This window comes from Podarcis liolepis (genome assembly GCF_965112155.1).
Source record: "Podarcis liolepis genome assembly, chromosome: 10".
NCBI lineage: Eukaryota > Metazoa > Chordata > Lepidosauria > Squamata > Lacertidae > Podarcis > Podarcis liolepis.
The window spans coordinates 72,685,355-72,709,024 of NC_139562.1; the positions used below are offsets into that span (position 1 = coordinate 72,685,355).

The 23,670-nt window shown below is 43.9% G+C and overlaps 1 protein-coding gene and 1 long non-coding RNA gene across 3 annotated transcripts in view; both read left to right on the top strand.

Moving 5' to 3' along the window:
* The window catches only part of FAM107B (family with sequence similarity 107 member B), a 130,639-nt gene that overhangs the window by 49,846 nt on the left and 57,123 nt on the right, over positions 1-23,670 (top strand). For both annotated transcript variants that reach the window (XM_083464234.1, XM_083464235.1), the window contains exon 2: positions 4,642-4,720. In XM_083464234.1, the coding sequence (XP_083320360.1) occupies positions 4,678-4,720 (43 nt within the window). In that variant the 5' untranslated portion in view covers positions 4,642-4,677. The remainder of the gene's footprint in view (positions 1-4,641; positions 4,721-23,670) is intronic.
* Positions 21,011-22,677, top strand: LOC310687420. The gene is made up of 2 exons (XR_014516418.1): positions 21,011-21,915; positions 22,268-22,677. It is a non-coding gene; the product is annotated as an uncharacterized lncRNA (long non-coding RNA).

A 23,670-nucleotide genomic window follows, 5' to 3' on the forward strand; every position in this document is an offset into this window, starting at 1 on the left:
GGGCTTCTGGCATGCCCTGCAGATACCTTGCACAAGCGTCTGGCGATAGGTGGTAAGCCTGGCCAGGTGAATTGCATTGTTTGGATCCCAATTAGGATCTTCCAAGGGAAAGTTTTCCTGGAGATGACGGTCAATATTATAAATATTTCCCACTCTGGCCTGCTCACGCAAATATATCTGTGCCTTTTCAATTATGTCTCTCCTTTCCTCAGTGGTGAAGAGAGTATTCAGGAGCTGGCGACAACCTGTCCAAGTAGGACTGTTAGTATTTACTATTGAGGTCACCAAGTCCATCATAGCCTGAGGTTTTTCTGCGAAAGATGGGGTGTTTTCCAATTCATCAGATCCGTAGTTGTGAATGGAATGTACTGGAGGGGCTACTACGTGACCTTTTTCTTCGCTTTGCTCTAGGGACCTCAAATCATAGGGGATGGTATTTGTCCCAAGGCGTTCTTTTAGCAGCTTTATACGCCCGGCTGTATTGCTTGCTGACCGATTAAGGTCTCCCTGTAACTTCTGTAATAATTCTCTAGGACTTGGATGTACAGGGGTTTGGGGTAGGCAATCAGTTGTTCCACTAAAGGAGACTGTAGATGGAGTTCTACTGGGACTCACAGGTGGAATAACCACTTCTGCTTGGGCTTCATTATAGGACTCCAATGCCTCCTGAAGATATTTATCATAATCTATCAAGGAATCAAGTTCTGTGACTCCAGCCCCATTATTCATTCCACTTTCTTGCCTTGGGGTTACAACTGGTGGAGGGTTTGAATTTATTTGGCAAGATTCCTTTCCTAGCTTTGGCTTTTACAGCCAATAATTTGCATCGTTGGACTTTGCATTCCCTTATCCATGGAGGATTTTTATTTAATGTGCTCAGCCAAGAATCTATATATGAAAATTGTTCTGGGCACCCTCCAGTTTCTTTGGCGATGTTAGACCAAAGTTTGCTTACTAAATTTATATCAAAGGTTCCTTGAGATGGCCATCCAATATTTTGTTTTGGCCATTCTAGTTCACATAACGTTCTCAAGCGTTCTGGCGTCATTTTGACTCCATATGCCCCTGAGAAGGCTTTCTTAAAATTATTTAACATACATTCAAAAGGTGTATTTCCCCCCTTTGAACCCCCAACTCCCATTGTATGGCCCTGTGAAGTATCCACTCAGTCACTCACACACACACCTTACTGGTAAACGAAGTAGTACTCACTCCACACTTAGGTCAGCTACACATTGTACTTTCTCACACATGCAATGCGCCAGATACTTCACCACACACTACCTCCCATTCTTCCCTTTTCCCTACACCAGATCACCATCTGATGTACCCAGCCACCTAGCGTACTCAGTTCCCCTTTACTGAGACGCAGAAGTTTGATCAGGACTTCTCTTCCTCCCAATTAATTGGAGGGCCAAAACCCCTTAGTGCACTTACCCTTAGCTGGTTCCCTGTTTATTTCTCTGGTCCCCCCCGGTCCGTCGCCATCAGTGGGCAGGGTATCAGACAGACGAGACTGCTGCGTTCCCCTGGAAAAAAATTTTCCAGTGCGCGCTGGGTAGGCACAGTTGTCCTCTCTCTTGTACCCCGTCCAGTGAGGCGAAGGGGCTGCGTTCCAGCAGACCACTGATCCGAGTCGCAGGCACCATAAAATGTAGCACCCTGCTTGTGGTTAACGCTTAGCTGGAATGAAATATTCAACGCAGCAACAGAGAAATTAAAAAAATAATTTATTTGTCAGACAAATAAATAAGAGGCACAGTGGTATATGGTTACCAAGCTCTGGCCTGGCCTCCTGCCATTATGGCCAGCACTTATATTTCCTTAATCCAGCCCCCTTTGCTCCTCCTATGGCTGCCTCTGTCCCATCAGCCTGGTTGAAATTCCTATTGGCTGATTGGTATAACCAATCACAAAAATACACTCATATCCTACTGTCCTTATATGGAACACAAAGAGCTATATATTGTTACATCTATAAATGACAAATAAGTATTAATATATCTTACATGCGTCTCAACAAGGAATCTTAATTACCAGCTCACCTCTTACCCCCCTTGCCCTATTGCCTTCTAAAACAAATGGTTAATCTTAAATTTTTATCTTGAACAGATGTCAGAGACCTCGGGTTCATATTCTCATGCATCATCAATGAAATATCTCCTTTTGGAGGTCTTTAAACAAAGGTCTGACAGCCATTTGTCATAAGTGCTCGATTGGCGTCTTCTTGTCTGACAGGGGGCTGGGCTGGCTGACTTAATTTCAGGATAAATCTAGCATTTCTTAAATCCTTTGCATAATTACATTTAAGCCAGCATATTTCATACATTATCATAGATAGCTTTTTAGAAGGATAAACTTCCTAAAAGTAACAAGGAAGGAACAGTTTACAGCCTCAAAATAAAATAGGAAAAAAAGCCTCTTCCCCTCTTCACACTTCCCCCCCTTCTCCAGCCGGTTTGTTTTCCATGTGCTCTTGGCCTTTTGACCTTAGGCTCAAGTTTAAGGCACACGGTTTTATTTTACTGTTTACCAAACTCTTAATTATGTAGGGTCTGTGTAACCTTGGTCTTCAGCCTGTAATTCCAGCTTTTACAACTTTGAGAAACTTGTCTCCTGCTACTGCTATAAATCAGGGAGGCCCTTGTTCAGGAGAGCAGGAAGATAAACAACTGCCAAAGTACTTAGCCAGCTGGTTTCTGCATGGCATGAAACTTTTGAAAGTCTAAGCCCATTTACCTGATCAAGATATAAGCCAATATATGCCTTGATTAAAAATGCAGTCTATATTCAGATGCCACAAAACTACCCCAGAAGGAGCATGACGTGTCCCTCACCAGAGGTACCGCCCATCCCCAAACACCGCATACTAGAGATGTAAGCACTGCAATACTACTTAATTGTTCCTCAAACTGTAGAACATTTTCTGGTTGCACATCCTGCTTTCTCTAGATACAAAGTAGGAGGGCAGATTTGTTATATTATTTGGAACGACCAAAATATAAAGTGCAAAGGAGCTGCACTTCTTCCTCTTTCTACAATTCCTGGGTAACGAGGCTGGCAAGAAAGACTAACACAAGGCATTCTTCCTACCTTTGCATGATGTGCAAAACCATTCTCACAGCACTGAAGAGTTAAGAGCACCAGCTCTGTATAGCCCACGAAGCTGAATAATGATTCACACTGCAGCAACAGCACACTTGAGTTTTCAAGGGAGCCATGTGGAAGCAATTTACATTGTTGTTTTTATTTTGCTTAAGTATGGAAGAGATCAGTGTGGTGGTGGTGGGGTGGAGCTAGAAATATTTTTATTCAGAGCAGGATGAGAATGTGGCTACAAAGACAGGCAGTTTCCTAATTTTCAGATGTATACTAACTAATGTTGCTTCCAGACTGTTGCTAGTTTGTGAGAGGAATTCAGTCACATGCTAGGAAATGCAAGTTGCACAATTAAAGTTGTTCCTGAGATCTTTCAGAACTAAACTCACTTTCAAACCCAATAACATTTTTTGTGGTAAGTGAAGAGGGGGAAATTCACTAGGAAGTGTGTAATAACAATTGCTTGATGAGACATCATACAATCTTGCAAACAAATAAAAAGGAGCGTTCACTAATCAATAAACAGTGAATGTTGCATAACCAGCCCACAAACCTTGTGCCAGCAGATAAGGCTGGATGCTCAATAAACAGGTCATCTGTAAGCAACTGTAGTGTAACTTGCCGTGCTATCCGATACATGGCTGCACAAAATTGAACACTCATGGGGGCCCCTTTGCAACCAGCGACAAGGTCTGGGTAACCAGGGTTATCTTCTTCAAGGGGTTGTTCCATGACAAATCACCACACCTTTACAACATCTGTGCTACTGACTTTCAAACTTTAGGAGTGTTGAAATATATGCAATAATAATAATAATCAAACTGAGTCATGTGACTCAGATTGGGTCTACTAGCTGATTCTACTCTGCGGAAGCCCTTTAGGAAGTCTCACAAATCTCTCTCTTGTTTCTTCACCACTGGCATCTTCTGTAGCAATTTCAAAGGCTAATGGCTCAGCTTCTCTTTCTTTCTGCTGCATTTATGAGTCACTCCATAACTGTGGGGATCTCTGTGAAGCATACAGTGTACGAAAGTAAAAATAATAAAAGGTAAAAGCAGATCAATTAATCAATCAAATATAAGAATTACAAGTTCAGACTAGTTCCGTGAGATTATTGAAGTAGTTTTCATTACTTTTAAGTAAGTCTGTAACAAATAAAATGACAGATATTTAAGAGGACACTACCCCTCATTTTACCGTGAAAAAATACCACAGTTCGTTCCTTCCCCACTGCTGTTTCTGATTGTTTCTGAAATTAGTAAAATTTGTGCAGATTAATGTTTTTAAAACATTAATGATTGATTCATTTTTCAAACCCACTCTTCCTTATTGGTAACAGTCTTTGAAAGCTTCACATTAAAAAAACCAAACTGAATTACTTTAAATTTTGAAGGCAGGTACAATTTACTCCACTGAAGTTCTAGTGTGCTCCTGGTTTTTAACTATTCTGTTTCTTGTTGTCCAACCATTCTGTTAATTCACTGTTTTCTTCTTTCTCTTCCAACTCCCTTTCCTTGTTACCCTTGGGGGGATGCAACGTAGCAGGAAAAGCAAGATGGAAAGCAAGTGGAATCACAAATGGATTCAGATTTGACGGCACCTGACAATGGGCTCTTAATAGGTAAGGTGCATTAAGTAGCCTTTACTATTCTTTTCCTGACAACCATACAAAGCAACAGCCTGTCTTCCCTGTGTAAGTGCTACTCTCAGGGTCCCTTAAGACAGTACTTGTTTCCTGTAAGAGTTGTGAACAACTGCCTGAGCAGTCGGCTAATAGAAGCTAGATTGTTTCATGAGACAAATATTGGGCTGGTTCAAATGTAAAACTAAATCCCAGTTTAGTGTTACAAGAATGAGCCAAGGAGACCCTTCTTCTCTCCCCCATGTGCTCAGTGTGGCTATAAAAAGAATTTAGGAAGCTTTTGCTTCTGGTTTATATTATCTGTAGCTCGTTGTCTTGTTTAAACCTGACAAACTGTGCTTAATCTTAACTGTGGTTGCTTGAAACAAACCAATTTCAGACCATAGCTTAAGAAGTTGGCTTGTTTCAACAAACCATGGTTAAGATTAACTGCAGTTTAGGGACGCGGGTGGCACTGTGGGTTAAACCACAGAGCCTAGGACTTGCTGATCTGAAGGTTGGTGGTTCGAATCCCCGCGACGGGGTGAGCTCCCGTTGCTCGGTCCCAGCTCCTGCCCACCTGGCAGTTCAAAAGCACATCAAAGTGCAAGTAGATAAATAGGTACCGTTCCGACGGGAAGGTAAACGGTGTTTCCGTGTGCTGCTCTGGTTCGCCAGAAGCGACTTAGTCCTGCTGGCCACATGACCTGGAAGCTGTACGCTGGCTCCCTCGGCCAATAAAGCGAGATGAGTGCCCCAACCCCAGAGTCGGTCACGACTGGACCTAATGGTCAGGGGTCCCTTTAACTTTAGTGTCTGGACATGCATGCTGAACAGTGGTTAATAAAAAATGGAATTGAAAACTTCTGGCAGCACGTCTCTTAGTGACTTTTAGCAGAATGCCTTTGTTGGAAAGTTTTGTATTTGAGTCGGTGTTGGGCAATAGGAATATTCCGCCTCTGGTGACTGATCTGCGATGGCTCCTGAAAACAGACAAGTCATCACTAGATGCTGCAGTCCACAAGGGATTCATATGTCTGTATCAACAGGTCCCTCAGAGTATGTTTCCTTGAAGTCAAAGAGGCCAACTTCCGAGGAAAGACTTTAGAATCCTTATGGAGGGTTGCTGGTTCCTCGTGGATTGGCTCGGGATCTGGGTGCATGGTAAATCAATGTGAAGTTCCAGGCTTGCTAATGCCCCCAATAAAGCACATTTTGTCATAATAAAATGATCATATGAACCAGCCACAATTTGGTTCTCAGTGTTTAGAAGTCTTTGTGCTTCAGGCTGAATGAAATCTGCCCCAAGGCTATTTTTAGAGGATGCCTGGTGTCCCTGGCTATATTGAGCCAGATCACAGAAGGGCAAATGCCAGGCAGTGGTAGATGCCTTAAGAGCTGATTAAGTAATGCACATTTTGAGACAGAGAGGAGGAGAATGCTTTTTGTGGTAAGTGTAGCCAAGAGATTTGCACTGTCTTCTAACATTTACCTGAGAAATGGATTTTGGACGCCGTGCAAAATGGAACTGCACTTGCCAAATGCCTCCGGAATCATGGGAATGTGTCGTCAAGTAGCTGTGTTGGTTGTTGATCAGCTTTGTAGGCCTGCAATCATTTTTAAACTTTTGCCACCAGGCCCGTTGAAAGTGGCAGCCATTGCCCCTTTCCCTTAGGTGAGGCGTGTTGTTTGCTCCTGTCATGAGTCCCATGGAGACGTCATGGTCAGATCCTGAAGACGACTGGAAGGAGCTTTGGGGGTTGGAGCTGAATGACCCCAGAGAGGGTCCTAGCAAGATTGGTGTGGTGAAATTGGGACCCCAATAAGTGTGTGAGCCCAAGAAGGGGGCCAGCAGGCTGGGCTAGGGAGTGGAGAAGTGGATTCCACTGTCAGTTGGTAAATGGAGGTTTAACATTAGAAACTCTTCTCTGATCCAGTGCATTGATGAAGTTTGTCAACATATTTCATTAAATTTAAAATTTGTTAAATTTGTTTCCCCTACACAACCTAACCCAAACCCTAAAATGTTGGAGCTCTGGGTGCTGCTTGCTCTGTGGGTAAAGAAAGACAGTGCTTGTCAAACAAGAAATGTCTGGTGGCTACTGCTGGCAGCACCGAGAAGGAAATAGTCTTGGGTTCCAACCTATCTTTGTTTAGCAATTGCTAACCACTGCACTTACTTTATTGATGGCTTTCATCCTGACATTTCAGTGCTCTGCCCACTGCAGCCCAACCTGGGGTGGTGTGTGGGAGAAGACTATGCACAGCTAGTCAGATTCCTACATTAAATTTCTGCAGATTTTTGGATTATAATGTGACTCTGAAACTCCTTTTTAATTAAAGTGGCCTGGCAAGTCTTTGGAAATTTCAAGTATGACTCAAAATCTTATCCTTCTTTGCTGGAGAGAACATCCTGTAACTGATTAATGAAGTGTAAGGCAGGCAATAAAAGCTTTGTAGCTCTGATAATGATTTATAATCTGGGGCATAAGTACAGTGAGGTCATGTCCCCCAGAAAATAATTGATTTTTTTATTTGATCTGCATAGTCACTGAAATATCTTTCACATGTGTGCCTCCTCTCACTTCTTCATTACCATTTGCTAATTTTATTTTTGTATGTCTAATGCAATCCTAGAGAATAGGATACAGTGGTTGACTTTTCACACCCTGTGGCTGTTGAACATTTATGAAACCATGGCGTGTAGTGTTATATCCTCCAGCTGGGCAGGATCCACGGATAACCAGAATCTGAACAAACCACAGTTTAGTAACCGGGGGGGGGGGGCTGTCATGCTGCCCTAAATTTAGCTCTGCACCGAGAGTTTGATACCCATCGGCTCCCCTCAGGCAGTCGAAGTCGTTCCCCTTGCGTAGCCGCTGTCTCGTGCTGACAGCGCCTAGGAGCCACAGGTGAGACTGAGTGCAGGATGGGGACTCAAGGTGGACGAACTACCCCAGAAGGAACATGTTGTGTCCCCCAACAATAATACACCCATATTAATAAATAAATAAATAAATATTAATAAATAATTATTGGGTGGTTTATAACAAAACAATATTAAAATACAATATACAATATTCAAAAACCACAACAAACAAAAACTCAACAGAGATACCATAAAAGCCGTAACTTAAAAGACAATTTAAAAGTCTGAGGGACAAAAAATGTTTTCACTGGGTGCCAAAAAGGGCCTTTTCCCATGGATGTTCACCAGGAACTCATCTGCAGAAGCCCAGTGCCTCTGATCCAGAAGCCACGGACAGTCTTATCCTCTACCGATTTGCCTCAACTCCTTTTATAGCCTGCTGAGTTGGTGGCCAACCCCACATTGCACAGCAGCAAATTTAATAGTTTAATTTTCCACTGTACATTTCTTTTTAAAAATAGCCTTGACGTGCCTGGGGGTTGAGTTCTCCTTGTGTTCTCTCAGTGAGAACCAGGCCACCTGAGCTCTGAATGCCAGTTGGTGGGCAGAGGTCAGGGGAAAGGCTCAGGGAAACCCTCTTGCCATGCCGTAGTCCTCCTCTTTTAAAAGAAATATAAAAGGGAGAGGAGAACCGGCCACAAACCTCCTGGACCTGGCCTTGTTTGGCCCTTGGCTCTGGTAAAGAGCAACAAGCTCCAAGTGCATCGCTGCCCCAGAATGAAGCAGGAAGGGCAAATGCCGGCCTGCTCTTTGCCCCACCAGAGGGAAAGGTCCAGTCTCTTGATCAAAGAGGGAACTGTAACAGAGCGGCTGTCCCACTTTCCAGCCATAACTTCAGAGGTGCATTTTAAACCCCAGAGCACTGTAACCCTCAGGATCTGGAGCGGTTAAATACTTTGGATCCTTACACTTGTTTTCAAGCACTCTGAATGCAAGTCAAATAAAACCACAATCAAATAGAAATAATGGTATTTATACAGCACTTTCCCCTAAGTGCTTCATACGCATTATTATCCCACAACAATGCGCTCCTGTACAAAGCTGCCCGTTTGTTAAGGTCATCTTCTTATGCCGTCTCTCCTCCATCAGACGGTCTATGTGTTTGGGCTTGAGGTGGGGAAAGCACTTTTTCTGTCTGTACAATGCCAGGAGCATTAAATAGCAGAAACAAAGACTCTTTGAACCTGGGCTAGTGCAAGTAGAAATGATAGACTGAACTCTTGTTACTTTTAATTAACCTTTAATGCAACCAGCCTCTGTATGTATTCTGCAGCCACCCTGTTCGTTCTCAGTGAATATGGAAATGGCAGAGGTTGAATGAATACTCCTTCGCATTTGAGTATGTTCCTAATTTAACACCAAGGCCACAGATGCTGAGAGAGAGAGAGAGAGAGAGAGAGAGAGAGAGAGAGAGAGAGAGATCGAGAGAGATCACAGTGAAACTCCAATCACAGTCAAGACCTGGAATCCAGTATGTGAAATAAATCAAGTTGTGAGACGGCAGGTGTGAGCTGGGAGTCTGAAGTACCAGGAGATGGTAGCACCTCAGGCCAGGCCAGGCCGTCCCTGAGCCAACAATGGTTTGGGCTGCAGAGTCAGGCCAGTTTATAGGATCAGGTGGAAAGCTCTTTGCTCGTGTCTCCGACCCCTGCAGAGCTGTTGGGGGCAATTTAAGTCTGTGGCTTCACTGACACCAAATCACACAGCAGGCACGCAGCTGCTCCCTTTGGCAAGCTCACATCATTCTGCAGAGATCAAGCGGCCGGAATCTGCTGTTTTGAGACCCCTGCGCTTTGGAATGGTTTCCTGATGGAAATGATTCTCTCCCCTCCCAAGTTGTTCAGAAGCCCTTAATGCTCCGTTTCTCTCTTTCGCACGCCACACGGCCTGTTGTGTTTCACTGTGCCCTTAACACGCTGGTTACACTTCTGGGCCCAGCAGACATTGGCCTTTTGCTCTGTGATAGAAAGAAAGAAAGAAAGAAAGAAAGAAAGAAAGAAAGAAAGAAAGAAAGAAAGAAAGAAAGAAGGATAAGCAACCCTACATCCCATCTTGAGCACATGAATCCTGTTTCTCTCCATCCCTTGTGGGCATATTGCCATGTGCAGGACTTCATTCAGGCAGGCTCCCCCCTCGCCTCCCCTTGCCCCTTCCTCAAACTGTTTCTTATTACTAGGAACTAGTCTGTGGGAGCCTATCTCAGATATTATTCCACAATGTTTTTACTTCTCTGTTTCACTAATATTTAGCCTTCTGTTTTCTTCTCTTCCCACGTGTCCCCAAAACCCTAGCACCTTTGTTGCAAAGCTGGAGTTGCTACAGCCCTCTGGGTGACCCACCTCCTCCTCCTCCACCTCCTGCTGCTGCAGATGTACAAACTGCCTCCGCCTCCACCCTTTCCCCCTCCATTTCAGCACATTCCCATGATCCGAGACCCTCCCAAATTCCCAAACCTGAGTGCTACATCCTGTTTCCTGCAATTGGAACCACATCAGTAGATTTACAGTGTAGCTATTTTTAGGTGTTTGCTTATGATACGTGTGGTCTGTGAGGCACCTATATCCCAGATCACGACCCGTTCATAGAGACCTTTGTCCATGTGCATGCATACTGCGGTCACGATGAGGCATTATTGGTGTGCAGTGGGCTGCTGCCAAAACAGCCATCACCACACTGGTTGTCTATTCACTCCAGTTGGAAGAGGCACCACCACAGTACTGGGCATGGCTACCGATTGCAACAGAGCACAGCCTGTTTCACAGTGGTGTTTCCCAACATGTGTGCAGGCATATGCATATGCTAAGGAGTGGCTTGTTGGCATCCATGCGCCTCGGGAGACAGTGGAGGAGTGTGCCTTTGGGGGTGAAGTCATAGTGCTTGCTGTGGCTGGAGAGACCCACAGGGGACAGACATGTTTTGTTGCAGGCGGGGCAGATGAAGGCGTCCGGTTGTGCTGCTGCAGATGCACCCGGGCCTTTCTCCTCTCAGCACTCCTCCCGGCAGTCACTCTTCCTCTGGTCACTGCTATGGAGGCGCAACCTGTCTGTCTGTCTCCAGGCGCTGTGCTTGTCTGAAAGGGATTCTCACACGGTAGGCTTGATGTTGCCGCCCTTCATAAGCAGTGGCTGCAGATATTTGCAGGGTGAACTGGGCCAAATGTTTGGATCACTCTGCACCAGTTTTATTCCAGGCCTTATTCCATCCCCCTTTTTTGCATGTCCAAAAATAGACAGTAGAGCAAAAACATCTTTTCAGATGCGCTGTAGTTTGCCAGCAAACTTGTGTTTTGTGGCTGTTTCTCAGATCAACATTCTTGGACTTTCAAAAAATTCCTCATCCAGGGCTTCTGAGTCAACTCAGCAGTTCTGGGATAAGAGGACAGGTTTTCTTAAGGATCAGTCACGGGTTAAAGAGGAAGCAGAGAGCAGGAATAAAGGGACAGTTTTCACAATACAGGGAAATCAGTGGGTTCCCCCAAGGATCTGAATTGGGATTAGCAATGGGCGAATCTGACAGTTTCTTTCTCAGTTTCTAATTTTTCTAATCTTAAGGTCAATTCTCCACATTTCTGCGATTCTGTGATATTTTTTTTAAGTCTTCATGAAAATTCAACAGCATTTAAATGCTAATTCCACCTAATACACACATTTCTAATGCAAATTTTCCTAAGATAACACATTTTTGCAATGTGATTTCTCCTAATATATGCATTTTTAGGTGTACTTTAGTATATGCATTTTTGTGCATATTACTGGGTTGGGGAGCTATATTGCCAAAATTAAGAGAAATGTGAATATAAAAAGAATGGCTGTGTTTTGGTTTGCACACTGATTCAGAAAGAATGAATTGGTTAAGTTTACCTTTGAAAACAAACTGAACCAAATTTCTTCTTGATCCCAAATTGAAACTGGGGAAGGGGTCCAGAAGGATCTCTCCAACAAAAATTCAAACAAAATGGCTAGTCGGTGTACAGTGATGCACATTGAGACCTCCCCACTCATATAGGGTGTTTGCACATAACAGTACATTCGGGACTCAGTGCTGCTCATGCATGCAAATTTTGTGCACAACACCATCAATAAAATGCTGCCTCATTTTATTTCCCCATTTAATCCAGTTTTACTGGAAAATTTACTGGAAAATTCTATAGATTATAAAACAGCAGAATCTATTTTTCTATAGATTAAAAAATATTCACAGCAGAAATGGTGAATTTGAATTGGTTGTGTGTGATATTTTGATGAGTATGATGGTGATGTGAAAAAAATGCAGATAAGAGAAACACAAGTCCACAATAAACCGCTGTGTGGAAGTAGGGTCTGAATTATCAGTGGCTCCTATGGACACAGCAACTTGGGTCTGAATCCGGAAACAGATTGGGGCCCAGGCAGGTAGCTCAGCAGCCATCATGGGGTGTCAGCCGTCACCCCCAAGCTCTTGGCGTAAACGCGCGTGGATGAGGGCCCTCTGTGTCCTTGGCCGCGGGTCTTCTTCCTATGCTCCAGGCACTGTGAAGCCCTTTAAAGGTTTCTTGCAGCCTGCCCTCTTTACAACAAAGCAGAAACATTTTCTGAGGCAAAACACTAAAAACAAACGCCTTATCGTGTGCACATGGTGCACAAATATTTTCAACTCCAAGTTTTTATATACAGTGGTGCCTCGCAAGACGAAAAGAATCCGTTCTGTGATTCTCTTCGTCTAGCGGTTTTTTCGTCTTGCGAAGCAAGCCCATTGACGGATTAGCGGATTAGCGCTATTAGCGGCTTTTAATCGGTTTATCAGATCAGATGATAAGCGGCTTAGCGGCTTAGAAAAAGGGGGGGAGGAAAAAAACCCCGCAGGAACTCGCAAGACATTTTCATCTTGCGAAGCAAGCCCATAGGAAATTCGTTTTGCGAAGCACCTCCAAAACGGAAAACTCTTTCGTCTAGTGAGTTTTCCGTCTTGCGAGGCATTCGTCTTGCGGGGCACCACTGTGTGTGTGTGTGTGTGTGTGTGTGTGTGTATATATATATATAATATTTAGTGCTATTTTTCTAGAAAAAGATGTGCTGGAACCTCTTTTTTCTGGAACTCTTGTTCTCTTAGAATGCCAATGGCACCCACTTGAGAGATGCCAGAACTGAGTTCCAGTGAGTTCTGGCTGAAAAAACGCCCTGTATATATTTAGTATTATAACCCCCCTTAAAGCATAGCTGTCAACCTTCCCCTCCGCATGGCTGCCACAGAAGGCCAGGCAGGGGATTCTGGGGCATATTTTAGGGGGTCTTCTCAGTTTGTGGGGAATGTAGCTGCCTGGCTTCTGGGATAATGTACCCTGCTTAAACAAAAACACACCCAGCAATCTCCTGTGCTGCACACCACAGGGGGAAAAGAGACGTGATATTGTGAGCAGGCTGCTTTTCAGAGGAGTTTGACAATTAGTTATCTCCCTGTTGAGAAACCCCTGAGTCACACCTGGGCTGTCAAACACGGTTTGAAAATCAGTGTATTAGGTTACCATAGAGGCATTTTAACTTGAGTTTGAGTTTCATCACGATACCGCCACAAGTGAGCTTCTTTTGTAAGCTGTATTAATTTATGGCTAGTCCCACCCCCACCATTATGCGGGGCCTGCACAGAGCAAATGATTTCAGTGACCACAGGCCGTCCAGGAAACGCAAGCAGGAAGCTTTTTGTTTCCATTTCTCTTTGTGATTAACTGAGGTTTATATATTACTCTCATGAAAGCAAAATTTTCCACTATGGCCAAAAGGCTGCTCTCTCCAGAGCTTTTCATAGCCCTGTGCCTGACTTTCATCATTAATGAAGGCAAGCATAGACAATGTTGACTGTTACTTCATTTGTAAAAAAAGCCATAAGTTAGAAAGAACAGATTGGCCATTGCAGACAAATCTCTTAGGCCATGGCCTGTTAACCTACTGTATTTGAAAAATCTGACCCTGGTCAAAATCGCCTAAATGTCTGGTGACTGGAGAGGGGAATAAGTACAGGGTCATGCAAAGATATTCTTGACTGTTCCACACCTTTTTCAAGGACTATCCAGATGGAGCTCACAGGCCACCAGTGATTGGGGACCATCGTTTGAGGATTTCTTTCTTCTAATTCTTTTGTGGGGAATGAACCCGGGGCGACAGAAGCATGCTCCAATGTGGAGAGCAGAGGTTGGGTGGCTGAGTCCATTGCAAGTCACTCTCTCTCTGTCTACCCGCCTCACAGGGTTGCTGGGAGAGAGAGCACAGGATGTGCCCCTGAGAGGAAAGAATATAAATGGGATAAACACATAGCAGAATTCAGAGGAAAGGTTCACCAAACTAAAACGGACCTAAAATGTCTGCCAAGGTTTGCCATGTATATTGCTGCAAACCTTCATGAATACTTCCAAGTTAGACATTTACATTGATGTCTGTAATATCTCACCATTTCAGCACATCATGCAATTAAATTCTCATAAAACCTTGTGCTAATGGCAGTGTGGTTTGTTTGTTGTTTTTTTTGCCAGAGGCAATTAACTCTCTCAGAAGACGCAAACTCCCTTTGCATTTCTTGCTAATGGAAATGGATTTAAGAAGCTTAACTATGCTTCAGAAAACTGCTAGTACTCAGTGTACATGGTTGAAAGAATCATGTATGATGATGTTGTTGATGCTGACGATGATTAGAGTATGTAAAATGTTTTATTTGTTTCTAGTTGATGTTATCTGGTCATAAACAGAATGGATGGATTGTTCTGTTGCTGGTCCATGTCAGTTTTGCATTTGTTCATAAGTCAATTCCATCCCATTTCTGCTTCAGTCTGCAGTTTATTTTTATTGCACATCGTCTTTGAATGTATCACACATTTTGGTATGCATTTTACCCTAAAATACACATTTTTCCTTTGCTTTTTGAGCTGAGAACCAAAAACAGTAACAGAGTTCAATTCCACAGATTAGCATGGGAGCGTAAGAAGGGTCTGCTGGATGAGACCCCTGGCCCACTTTGTCTGCCTTGCTGTTCTCACAGTGGCCAGCCATAGTCCTGTGGGAAGCCAATCAAGGGCAAGAGCGCCATCCCCTCCTGTGGTCTCCAGCAGCTCAAACTGAAGTGTGAGTTTGCTTACAAAATGTGAACCCAACAAAATCCTTGAGCATTCCTACAAAGAGCTGCAAATGGAAATGAGGCTGTAAGAATGCCTTGAAATCTCGTTAGTGTTGCTGACTTTCTTGGTGCTATAGTGGAAGGCTTTAGAAAACGAACTTGTTCACCCTCTTTTTCAGTGACCGAGTAATCAGCCGGTCCAATGCACTCTCTCTGTCAAATCATATACTTTCATCTCTTCTTGACATCCAATATTCTCTATAAATTCCCGTGCAGTGAAAGTGCAGTGATGTCAAAGAGGCTATCACTTTCTACCACCCATGATGCACCCTGCCCTTATAAATCAAACACATTTGTTATAATTTTTATACCATGTCAAGCAACTTTTATTTCTTCCTGTTGGAAAGTATGCTCTTTTTTTTATCTCACCCTTGGAAGTTATGAATCAGAGAAATCTACCTAAGTGCATTTCCTTCCACTGACATCACTGTTATTGACGTACAGTATTTTCTGAATGCTCAGTTCTTGGCAGCAGGAACTGTTAGTTATGTTCAGCACTAATGTAAGCACAGAAAAAAAGATTCCTGCCACGACACAGTAAGATTACATTAATTGGAATGGTAATGATGTATTGTTCTGCTGGACAACACATGCAATCTTGGTCTTACTCCTGAGCATTCATGTTTACCATACTTAGGAGTGCTTTATCTTCTTCATGCTCACTGGGGAGGCCATGTTTTCAATTGTAATCTTAGATAATTGCACGAGGCATGCAGCATTAGATCAGGTTTTATAATGAGGGTGTAGCAGCAAAGGAGCTGATGCTTTTAGACTGAAGATACATAATTCACCACAATCCTCAGCTGTGAAATGGGCAGTCGGTAGCTGAGCTACAGATAATTTAAAGGCAGCACCAGGTCTTCTCGAAAGGTGTCTGGCCTTGTAAGGAGCACCAACTGGGGACACACAAGGGGAGAGAGCGAGACGTCTGGGCAAGAGCATTTGGAATGAAGCTAATATGAAAGGGACACCAGGAATTTGGGATTTCTAACAGATCTATCATCTGAGGAACAAATGAAAAATCCCAGATAAAATAATAATAATAATAATAATAATAATAATAATAATAATAATAATAATAATAATATTCATTAAAATTTGTATACTGTTCTTCACATGACAATTCACATGACACCATAAAAATACAAAATAAAAACACAAAATACATAATAAAAACAAGAACAAAGCAAACCAATAACCACCCCCTATCACACAAACACATTTAAAAGGACATTGGATGATAATCAGCCCAAGGCCTGCTTTAAGGGGAACATTTTTGCCTGGTGCCTAAAGGTGTCTAATGAAAGCACCAGGCATGCCTCCCCGGGGAGAGCATCCGACAAACGGGAAGCCACCGCTGAAAAGGCCCGTTCTCGTGATGCTGCCTTCTGGACCTCTCATGGAGGAGGCAGACAAAGAGCGACCTGTGAAATAATGTTCCAGGGCTCCCTTTCAACACCTACAAGTCCAGAGACGAGAGCTGTGTACACACTAAAGCACATTCCTTCCCTCAAAGAATTCTGGGTACTGTAGTTTGCCCTTCACAGAGCTACACTTCTGAGCAACCCTTAATGAAGGAGCGTGCCCAGAATCCATTGATGGGAAGAATGTGCTTCGAATGTGCTTTAAAGGTACCTTGTTACCATCCCTTGTTGCTCTTCCTGCACCTCCCTTAGCTCCTACACCTGTTGGAGAGCAAAGTGGCACCTGGTGTATTAGAAATACACCATCGCTTTGAGGTCCTCTCCCCTAGCATGGAAGACGAAGAGCAGACTCCATTTGAGGATCTCTCCCTCATTACAGTCGATCAGGTATATGAAGACGAGCAGCAAAGTCAGTCCTCAGGGAATGTGCAGGCGACCTTGGAACGGACAGCTCACGGAAGAACCCCGACCAAACCTAAGAGGAGGCGTGTAGTGCTGATAGGGGATTCCCTACTGAGGGGAACAGAAGCAGTGATCTGTGGGCCTGACAAGATGTCTCGGGAGGTGTGCTGTCTCCCCGGGGCTAAGATCCAAGATGTAACTGAATGACTGCAAGGAATCATAAAACCCACTGACAAATACCCCTTCCTCTTGGTTCATGTGGGAACCAATGACACTGCAAGCAATAGCCTCCAGAAGATCAAAAGAGACTACGAGGCTCTGGGCAGGAAATTGAAGCAATTAAATGCACAAATTGTCATCTCATCTGTCCTCCCAGTTGAACGATGTGGCCCAGGGAGAGAGGGAAAAATAGTGGAAGTGAACAGCTGGCTTCGCAAATGGTGTAAACAGGAACGGTTTGGATTCTTAGATCACGGACTGCAGTTCCTTGAAGATGGACTTCTGGCAAGCGATGGGCTGCACCTCACAACGGTTGAGAGAAATGTTTTTGCCAAAAATCTCAGAAACCTCATCAGGAGGGCTTTAAACTGACTAATGTGGGGGAGGGAGACAGTGCTCCTGAAGGTAGGAGTCTATCAATTGATGAAGATGATCATCCAAATGTCATAGACCAAATGGAGCAAACATCACGCAGACCTAGTGGTGGGAGGGAAAAAATCCTTAAATAAGAGACACGGGGGAATGATTAATGGACTTCAATGTCTGTACACTAATGCGCAAAGCATGGGAAATAAACCAGATGAGCTTGAGCTCTTGGTACAGCAAACTAAATATGACATAATAGGCATCACTGAAACCTGGTGGCATAAGTCCCACGATTGGAATGTAATAATGGGGGGGATACACTTCAAAACGACCTTGACAGATTAGAGAACTGGGCAAAAACAAACAAGATGAATTTTAACAGGGAGAAATGTAAAGTACAATAAATGTAAAGGTCGTTTTGAAGTGTGATCCTGTCCTCTGGGGTGTTAGCCACCCCTCCCAGTTTGGTGTCATCTGCAAATTTGATCAGGATGCCCTTGAGTCCATCATCCAAGTCGTTGATAAAGATGTTGAATAAGACCGGGCCCAAGACAGAACCCTGTGGCACCCCACTAGTCACTCTTCTCCAGGATGAAGAGGAACCATTGATGAGCACCCTTTGGGTTCGGTCAGTCAGCCAGTTACAAATCCACTGAGTGGTAGCATAGTCAAGACCGCATTTTACCAGCTTCTTTACAAGAATATCATGGGGCACCTTGTCAAATGCCTTGCTGAAATCAAGGTAGGCTACATCCACTGCGTTCCCTTCATCTACCAGGCTTGTAATTCTGTCAAAAAACGAGATCAGGTTAGTCTGACATGACTTATTTTTCAGAAATCCATGCTGACTGTTGGTGATCACAGCATTCCTTTCTAGGTGCTCACAGACTGTTTGCTTAATGATCTGCTCCAGAATCTTCCCTGGTATTGATGTCAGACTGACTGAGCGGTAATTATTTGGGTCCTCTCTTTTCCCCTTTTTGAAAATAGTGACAACATTTGCCCTCCTCCAGTCTGCCAGGACTTCGCCTGTTCTCCAGGAATTCTCAAAGATGACTGCCAGTGGTTCTGAGATCACATCTGCCAGTTCTTTTAATACTCTTGGATGCAGTTCATCTGGCCCTGGAGACTTGAATACATCTAATCTAGCCAAATATTCTTGTACTATCTCCTTAGTTATTCTGGGCTGTGTTTCCTTTGCTGAATCATTTGCTCCAAATTCTTCAGGTCGGGCATTGTTTTCTTTATCGGAGAAGACTGAGGCAAAGAAGGCATTGAGGAGTTCAGCCCTTTCTGTGTCCCCTGTTTGCATTTCACCATCTTCTCCTCTGAGTGACCCCACTGTTTCTTTGTTCTTCCTTTTGCTACGAACATACCCATAAAAGCCTTTTTTGTTGCATTTAACCTCTCTAGCAAGCCTGAGTTCATTCTGTGCTTTAGCTTTTCTGACTTTGTGTCTACACGTGCTGGCTATTTATTTGAATTCCTCTTTGGTGGTTTCCCCCCTTTTCCATTTTTTGTACACATCCTTTTTAAATCTTAACTCAGTTAAAAGTTCTTTAGATAGCCACCCTGGCTTCTTTAGGCACCTTCCATGTTTCCGTCTCATTGGTATTGCCTGACGTTGTGCTTTTACTTTCTCCCTCTTAACAAACTCCCAGCCATCATGAACTCCCTTTCCTTTTAGTATTACTGTCCATGGGATCTCACCCTGTGGGAAAATGATTGCTTGTACATGAGAGCATGAGCAAAGTTCTTATTGTTACAGGGTGATCTCATAGCTAGAAGCATCCTTGGAGCATGAATAGCGCGTGAACAGCTCGTGCTGTCCCATATGATTGGTTAACGTAGTATGGCCTGATCGCTCGCATGGTCTAGTACCAAGGTCTTTATCTGCTGGCTAGAACAAATTGCTTGACTTGTATTTTTTGTATCTTTCTATTTCACACAATAAAAGCTGTGCTGCATTAGCCCTAGAGCAGCCATATTTCGGAACCTATCATGGTGTGAGACTGATTTTTCTCTGGATGCCGAGCTGTAACTCGACAATTGGTGCCCCGTGTGACTGCCTTCGGACTTCATGTTGTTTTTCATTATTCAGCACTCACCTACACGTCGTTCATCCACGTAGTGGATCCCTGGTGAGTGCTCCCGTGTGACTGCCTGTTTTTCATTATTCAGCACTCACCAACACGTCGTTCATCCACGTAGTGGATCCCTGGTGAGTGCTCCCGTGTGTACAACGTTCAGCTCTCACCTCGCCCCGCAAGGGCTGCAGACGCGTCGTTCATCCACGTAGTGGATCCCCGGTGAGAGCTCCCGTGTGAATGTGATTCTGGACTACGTTACGGACTTATCAGCACTTATCTCCGCCCGGACCGGGCAAAAAGGCGCCTCCCTCATCCTCCTAAGGATCCCTCGGTAAGTGCTCCCTGCTCTTTTTGCAACTCTTGCAATCATGGGAAAATCTCTCTCTGCACCACAGAAAAAATTTTTTAAAGACCTTAAATTCCTTTTGGCCAGTAACAACCTTGCTGTTCGGAAAGCTGACCTTAAGTCCCTTATAAAAGCCCTGGACACTCACTGCCCGTGGTTCCCCCAGGACGGAAATTGGGGGTTAGACGATTGGAAAAAAATTGGACACTTCTTTCAAAATCATCCTCAAATTGATGTAAAGGTTTTGCATGCCTGGGGTAACGTCTACAAAGCTATGTCGTGCTTAACTCCTTCAAACATTCTTCTGGCTGCTGCAACAGCTTCTTCAAACGCCCCCCCGGTTCCCGCTTTGCCTGCCTCAAACCTACCTCCTAAACCTCCGGACATTCTCTCTTCGGCTCATCCTGTCACTCCCCTGCATTCTTCAAATTCTGCAGCACCCCCCGTTCTTCCACCTCCTCCGCCCAAGGCATTTGGCACCGCTCCTACTATTCCTCTCCAAGAATCTCTCCGTGCCGCCGCTCCGTTGTTGCCTTTTGATTCTGATACTCCAAATCACTTTCCTGTGATTGCTCCTGCACCCCCAGCCCCCATCATGCTGACCCAAACCGATGTTCTCGATGGGCTGACGGGAGGAGGCAATTTTCTTACCATTGCCCAACAGTTGGCCCTTGATCCTATGTATTGGGCAGCCACCACAGCCTCAGCCCAAGAGGCTCTGGCCTCTGTTCCTGATGACAGGAATGAGCGAGATGGCCGATGTGGGAGCATCAGACAGGGTCCTGCAAAGCCCTATGGACAATTTGTTGATCACTTGTACAATACCTTCAAGCGGCAAGTTCAGGACCTGGCAGCACAAGAACTGACTGTACGCCAGCTTGAGGACCGTAAGCAAGTGCTGCGCCTTCTAATGGCAACATCAAATATAGCCATTGCTGATATGCTTAAAGCCTGCCAGTCAGTGGGCACTGCTAGCCACGGCCTGCTAGCCACGGCCTTGTCCTCCGCCGTGTCCCAAAATCCTGCAAAGGCTACAACCTGTTTGATTGACAGTGGCTAAGGAGAAAATCCAGCGGACCTTACCCATTGCGTACCTGGGACATGAGCTGACAGCATCTGCAGCCATTCCAGTCACGCCTCAACTACAGTTTCCTGATTTTAAACTGGTGGATTTACAACAAATTCTTGGACAGCTGAATTGGATAAAGAGTTATTTGGACCTGCCCACATCCACTTCGCCTCCACTATTTTCTGCCCTTAAAGAACACAAGAATCCAGCAGACAAGATCACAGCCACCTCTGCAATGGAAGAGGCTCTTCCACAGCTGTTCCAGTGTTTCCTGGCACGCTGAAAAGCCATCTTCATCCCTACTGCATTGGCCCCCCTTTTCCCTGGGAAGCCACTTCAACCACCAAACATCATTACAGTTTTGCTGCTTCCTAATAGCAACCATCCCATCTGTGTCATCACGCTTCATTGGGCTTGGACTTTTGACTCAGCAGTACAAGGAGCAATACATCAGACTTATTTACAGCAAATGGGCTCCTGTATCTGCAGAAATGGCTGTGTGGCTTCTCCTGGATTGTGGTTTTTACATGCCAATAACCGAGCCACGAAATATCACACAGGTTGCTTGGAAGTAGCCATTGGACTAATTTACCATTCTCATCCTTATTGGCATCGCTTGGATTTTACCCCCCAGATCTCTTCTTTTTTTCTCCTCCCTCAGGAGTCCTGCCCTATGATGTGTTCCCCTGAGCATGTACAGAGGGCTGTCTTGAAACTATTGTGGACTCTTGGCAAGGGAGGGGGTGAGGGGATTTTAGTGTGTTCCAGTTGTTTCATTTTTGTGCTTTGGCATGGTTCCCGGACAGAAAGCAAGTTGCAATGTGGTTCTTTAGCAAGGCCCGTGAAGACACTGGGCTCTGTTCTCGACCTTGTTGCAATCTTTTTAGTTACAGCAAGTGGAATATGCTTGAAGCGAAATATGCTTGGCTAGTGCCATTTAGCTGCTGAGAAAAATGATTTTAAAAAGTTTTGAGAAGCTTTGAGTTTTTTTTTTTGGTGGTGGTATTCTAGCATTCCTATAAATGCTTCATATAAGATTAGCAATAATATGAAGGACAATCGCATAAGTTTACCTCCTGTATCTCTATCGCTTGTAGAATTAGCTCCGTATTGTTTTCATTTTAATCACAATAGCAAAAAATTTTTAGGTCATTATCCATATTGTAATTGGACGTATGAGTACATTAATGGATCTTCTTGTTTTCTTAATGTTACAACCATGAGTGGTAGGCCAAAGGTCTTAATTAATAATGTCACAACCTACATGACCTATGAACAACAAGCTGCGTGTAGAGACTTTTATGTTTGGTTCGACTGGATGAGAAAGAGCAGCAGAACTACATGTTTGCTTCAATCTGATTTATGGTTATTTTGTGGCACACGTGCCTACAAAGAAATCCCCTCTGCCTTTTCTGGTACCTGCACGTTAGGCATAGTGGTACCCTTGGTGTATAAAATAGATAAGCTCCCAGCGGTCCGTTTGCGTAACAGAAGGGAAGTACAATCACCTATTTCTCAATATACAGGGACAGCCATTTCTAGGTCCCTTCTGCCTTCTTTAGGTGCAGCCATGAATTACCGTGATTTGCATAAATTGGCAAACTGGACAGAAAATTTGTTTAATTCCACCATTTTGGCTTTAAAAATGATTAACAAAGAAATATCAGAAATAAGAAATGTAGTTCTTCAACATCATTATGCTTTAGATGTGATCCTTGCTTCTAAAGGTGGAATTTGTGCCTTAATTCATTCTCATTGCTGCATGTATATAACTGATCAATCGACCAATATCTCTGCTACTATTGATTATATGGAACAGATGATAGCTCATAATCCTTTAAATCCACCTGAAGGTTTTGATCCATGGGATTGGTTGTCTTCTTGGTTACCTAATGGATTATGGTTAAGAAAAATATTATTGATTGTAATTGCATGTATTGCTGGCTTCATTATGGTGTGTTGTTGCATTCAATGCATACCCTCTTTGATTTCCCAATGCACTGCATGGTGGTACCGACCACGGCCCACCACAGGGGTTACAAGAGGAATTTATGTTGCAAAGTGTAGACGCTTAGGCAATGAAGTGTACGATTTGGACTAATGGTCCCTCTTTTTTCCTCTAACAATATAAACAAGAAAAGAGGACATGTGGGAAAATGATTGCTTGTACATGAGAGCATGAGCAAAGTTCTTATTGTTACAGGGTGATCTCATAGCTAGAAGCATCCTTGGAGCATGAATAGCGCGTGAACAGCTCGTGCTGTCCCATATGATTGGTTAACGTAGTATGGCCTGATCGCTCGCATGGTCTAGTACCAAGGTCTTTATCTGCTGGCTAGAACAAATTGCTTGACTTGTATTTTTTGTATCTTTCTATTTCACACAATAAAAGCTGTGCTGCATTAGCCCTAGAGCAGCCATATTTCGGAACCTATCATGGTGTGAGACTGATTTTTCTCTGGATGCCGAGCTGTAACTCGACATCACCCAGCACTTCCCTAAGTTTTATTAAGTCGGCTTTCTTAAAGTCAAGAAATTGAGTCCTAGTATGCTTGGCTGCTCCTTTCCGCTGTATAGTAAACTTCAGAAGAGCATTATCACTCGCGCCTAATGATCCTTCCACTTCTACCCCACTAACCAGGTCATCAACATTGGTTAGGACCAGATCTAAAATGGCTGTTCCTCTTGTTGCTTCTCCCACTTTCTGGACAATGAAGTTGTCTGCAAGGCCAGTGAGGAATCTGTTTGACCTTATGCTCTTGGCTGAGTTTGACATCCAACAAATATCCCGGTAATTGAAGTCCCCCATTACTACTATCTCCCTTCCTTTTGCATGCTTGGCCATCTGTTCCAGGAAGGCATCATCTATGTCCTCCGTTTGGCTTGGGGATCTATAGTAAACTCCCACAATGTACAAACAGGACAGGAAAATTGGCTTCCAGGTGGAGAAATCAAAATTAGAAAC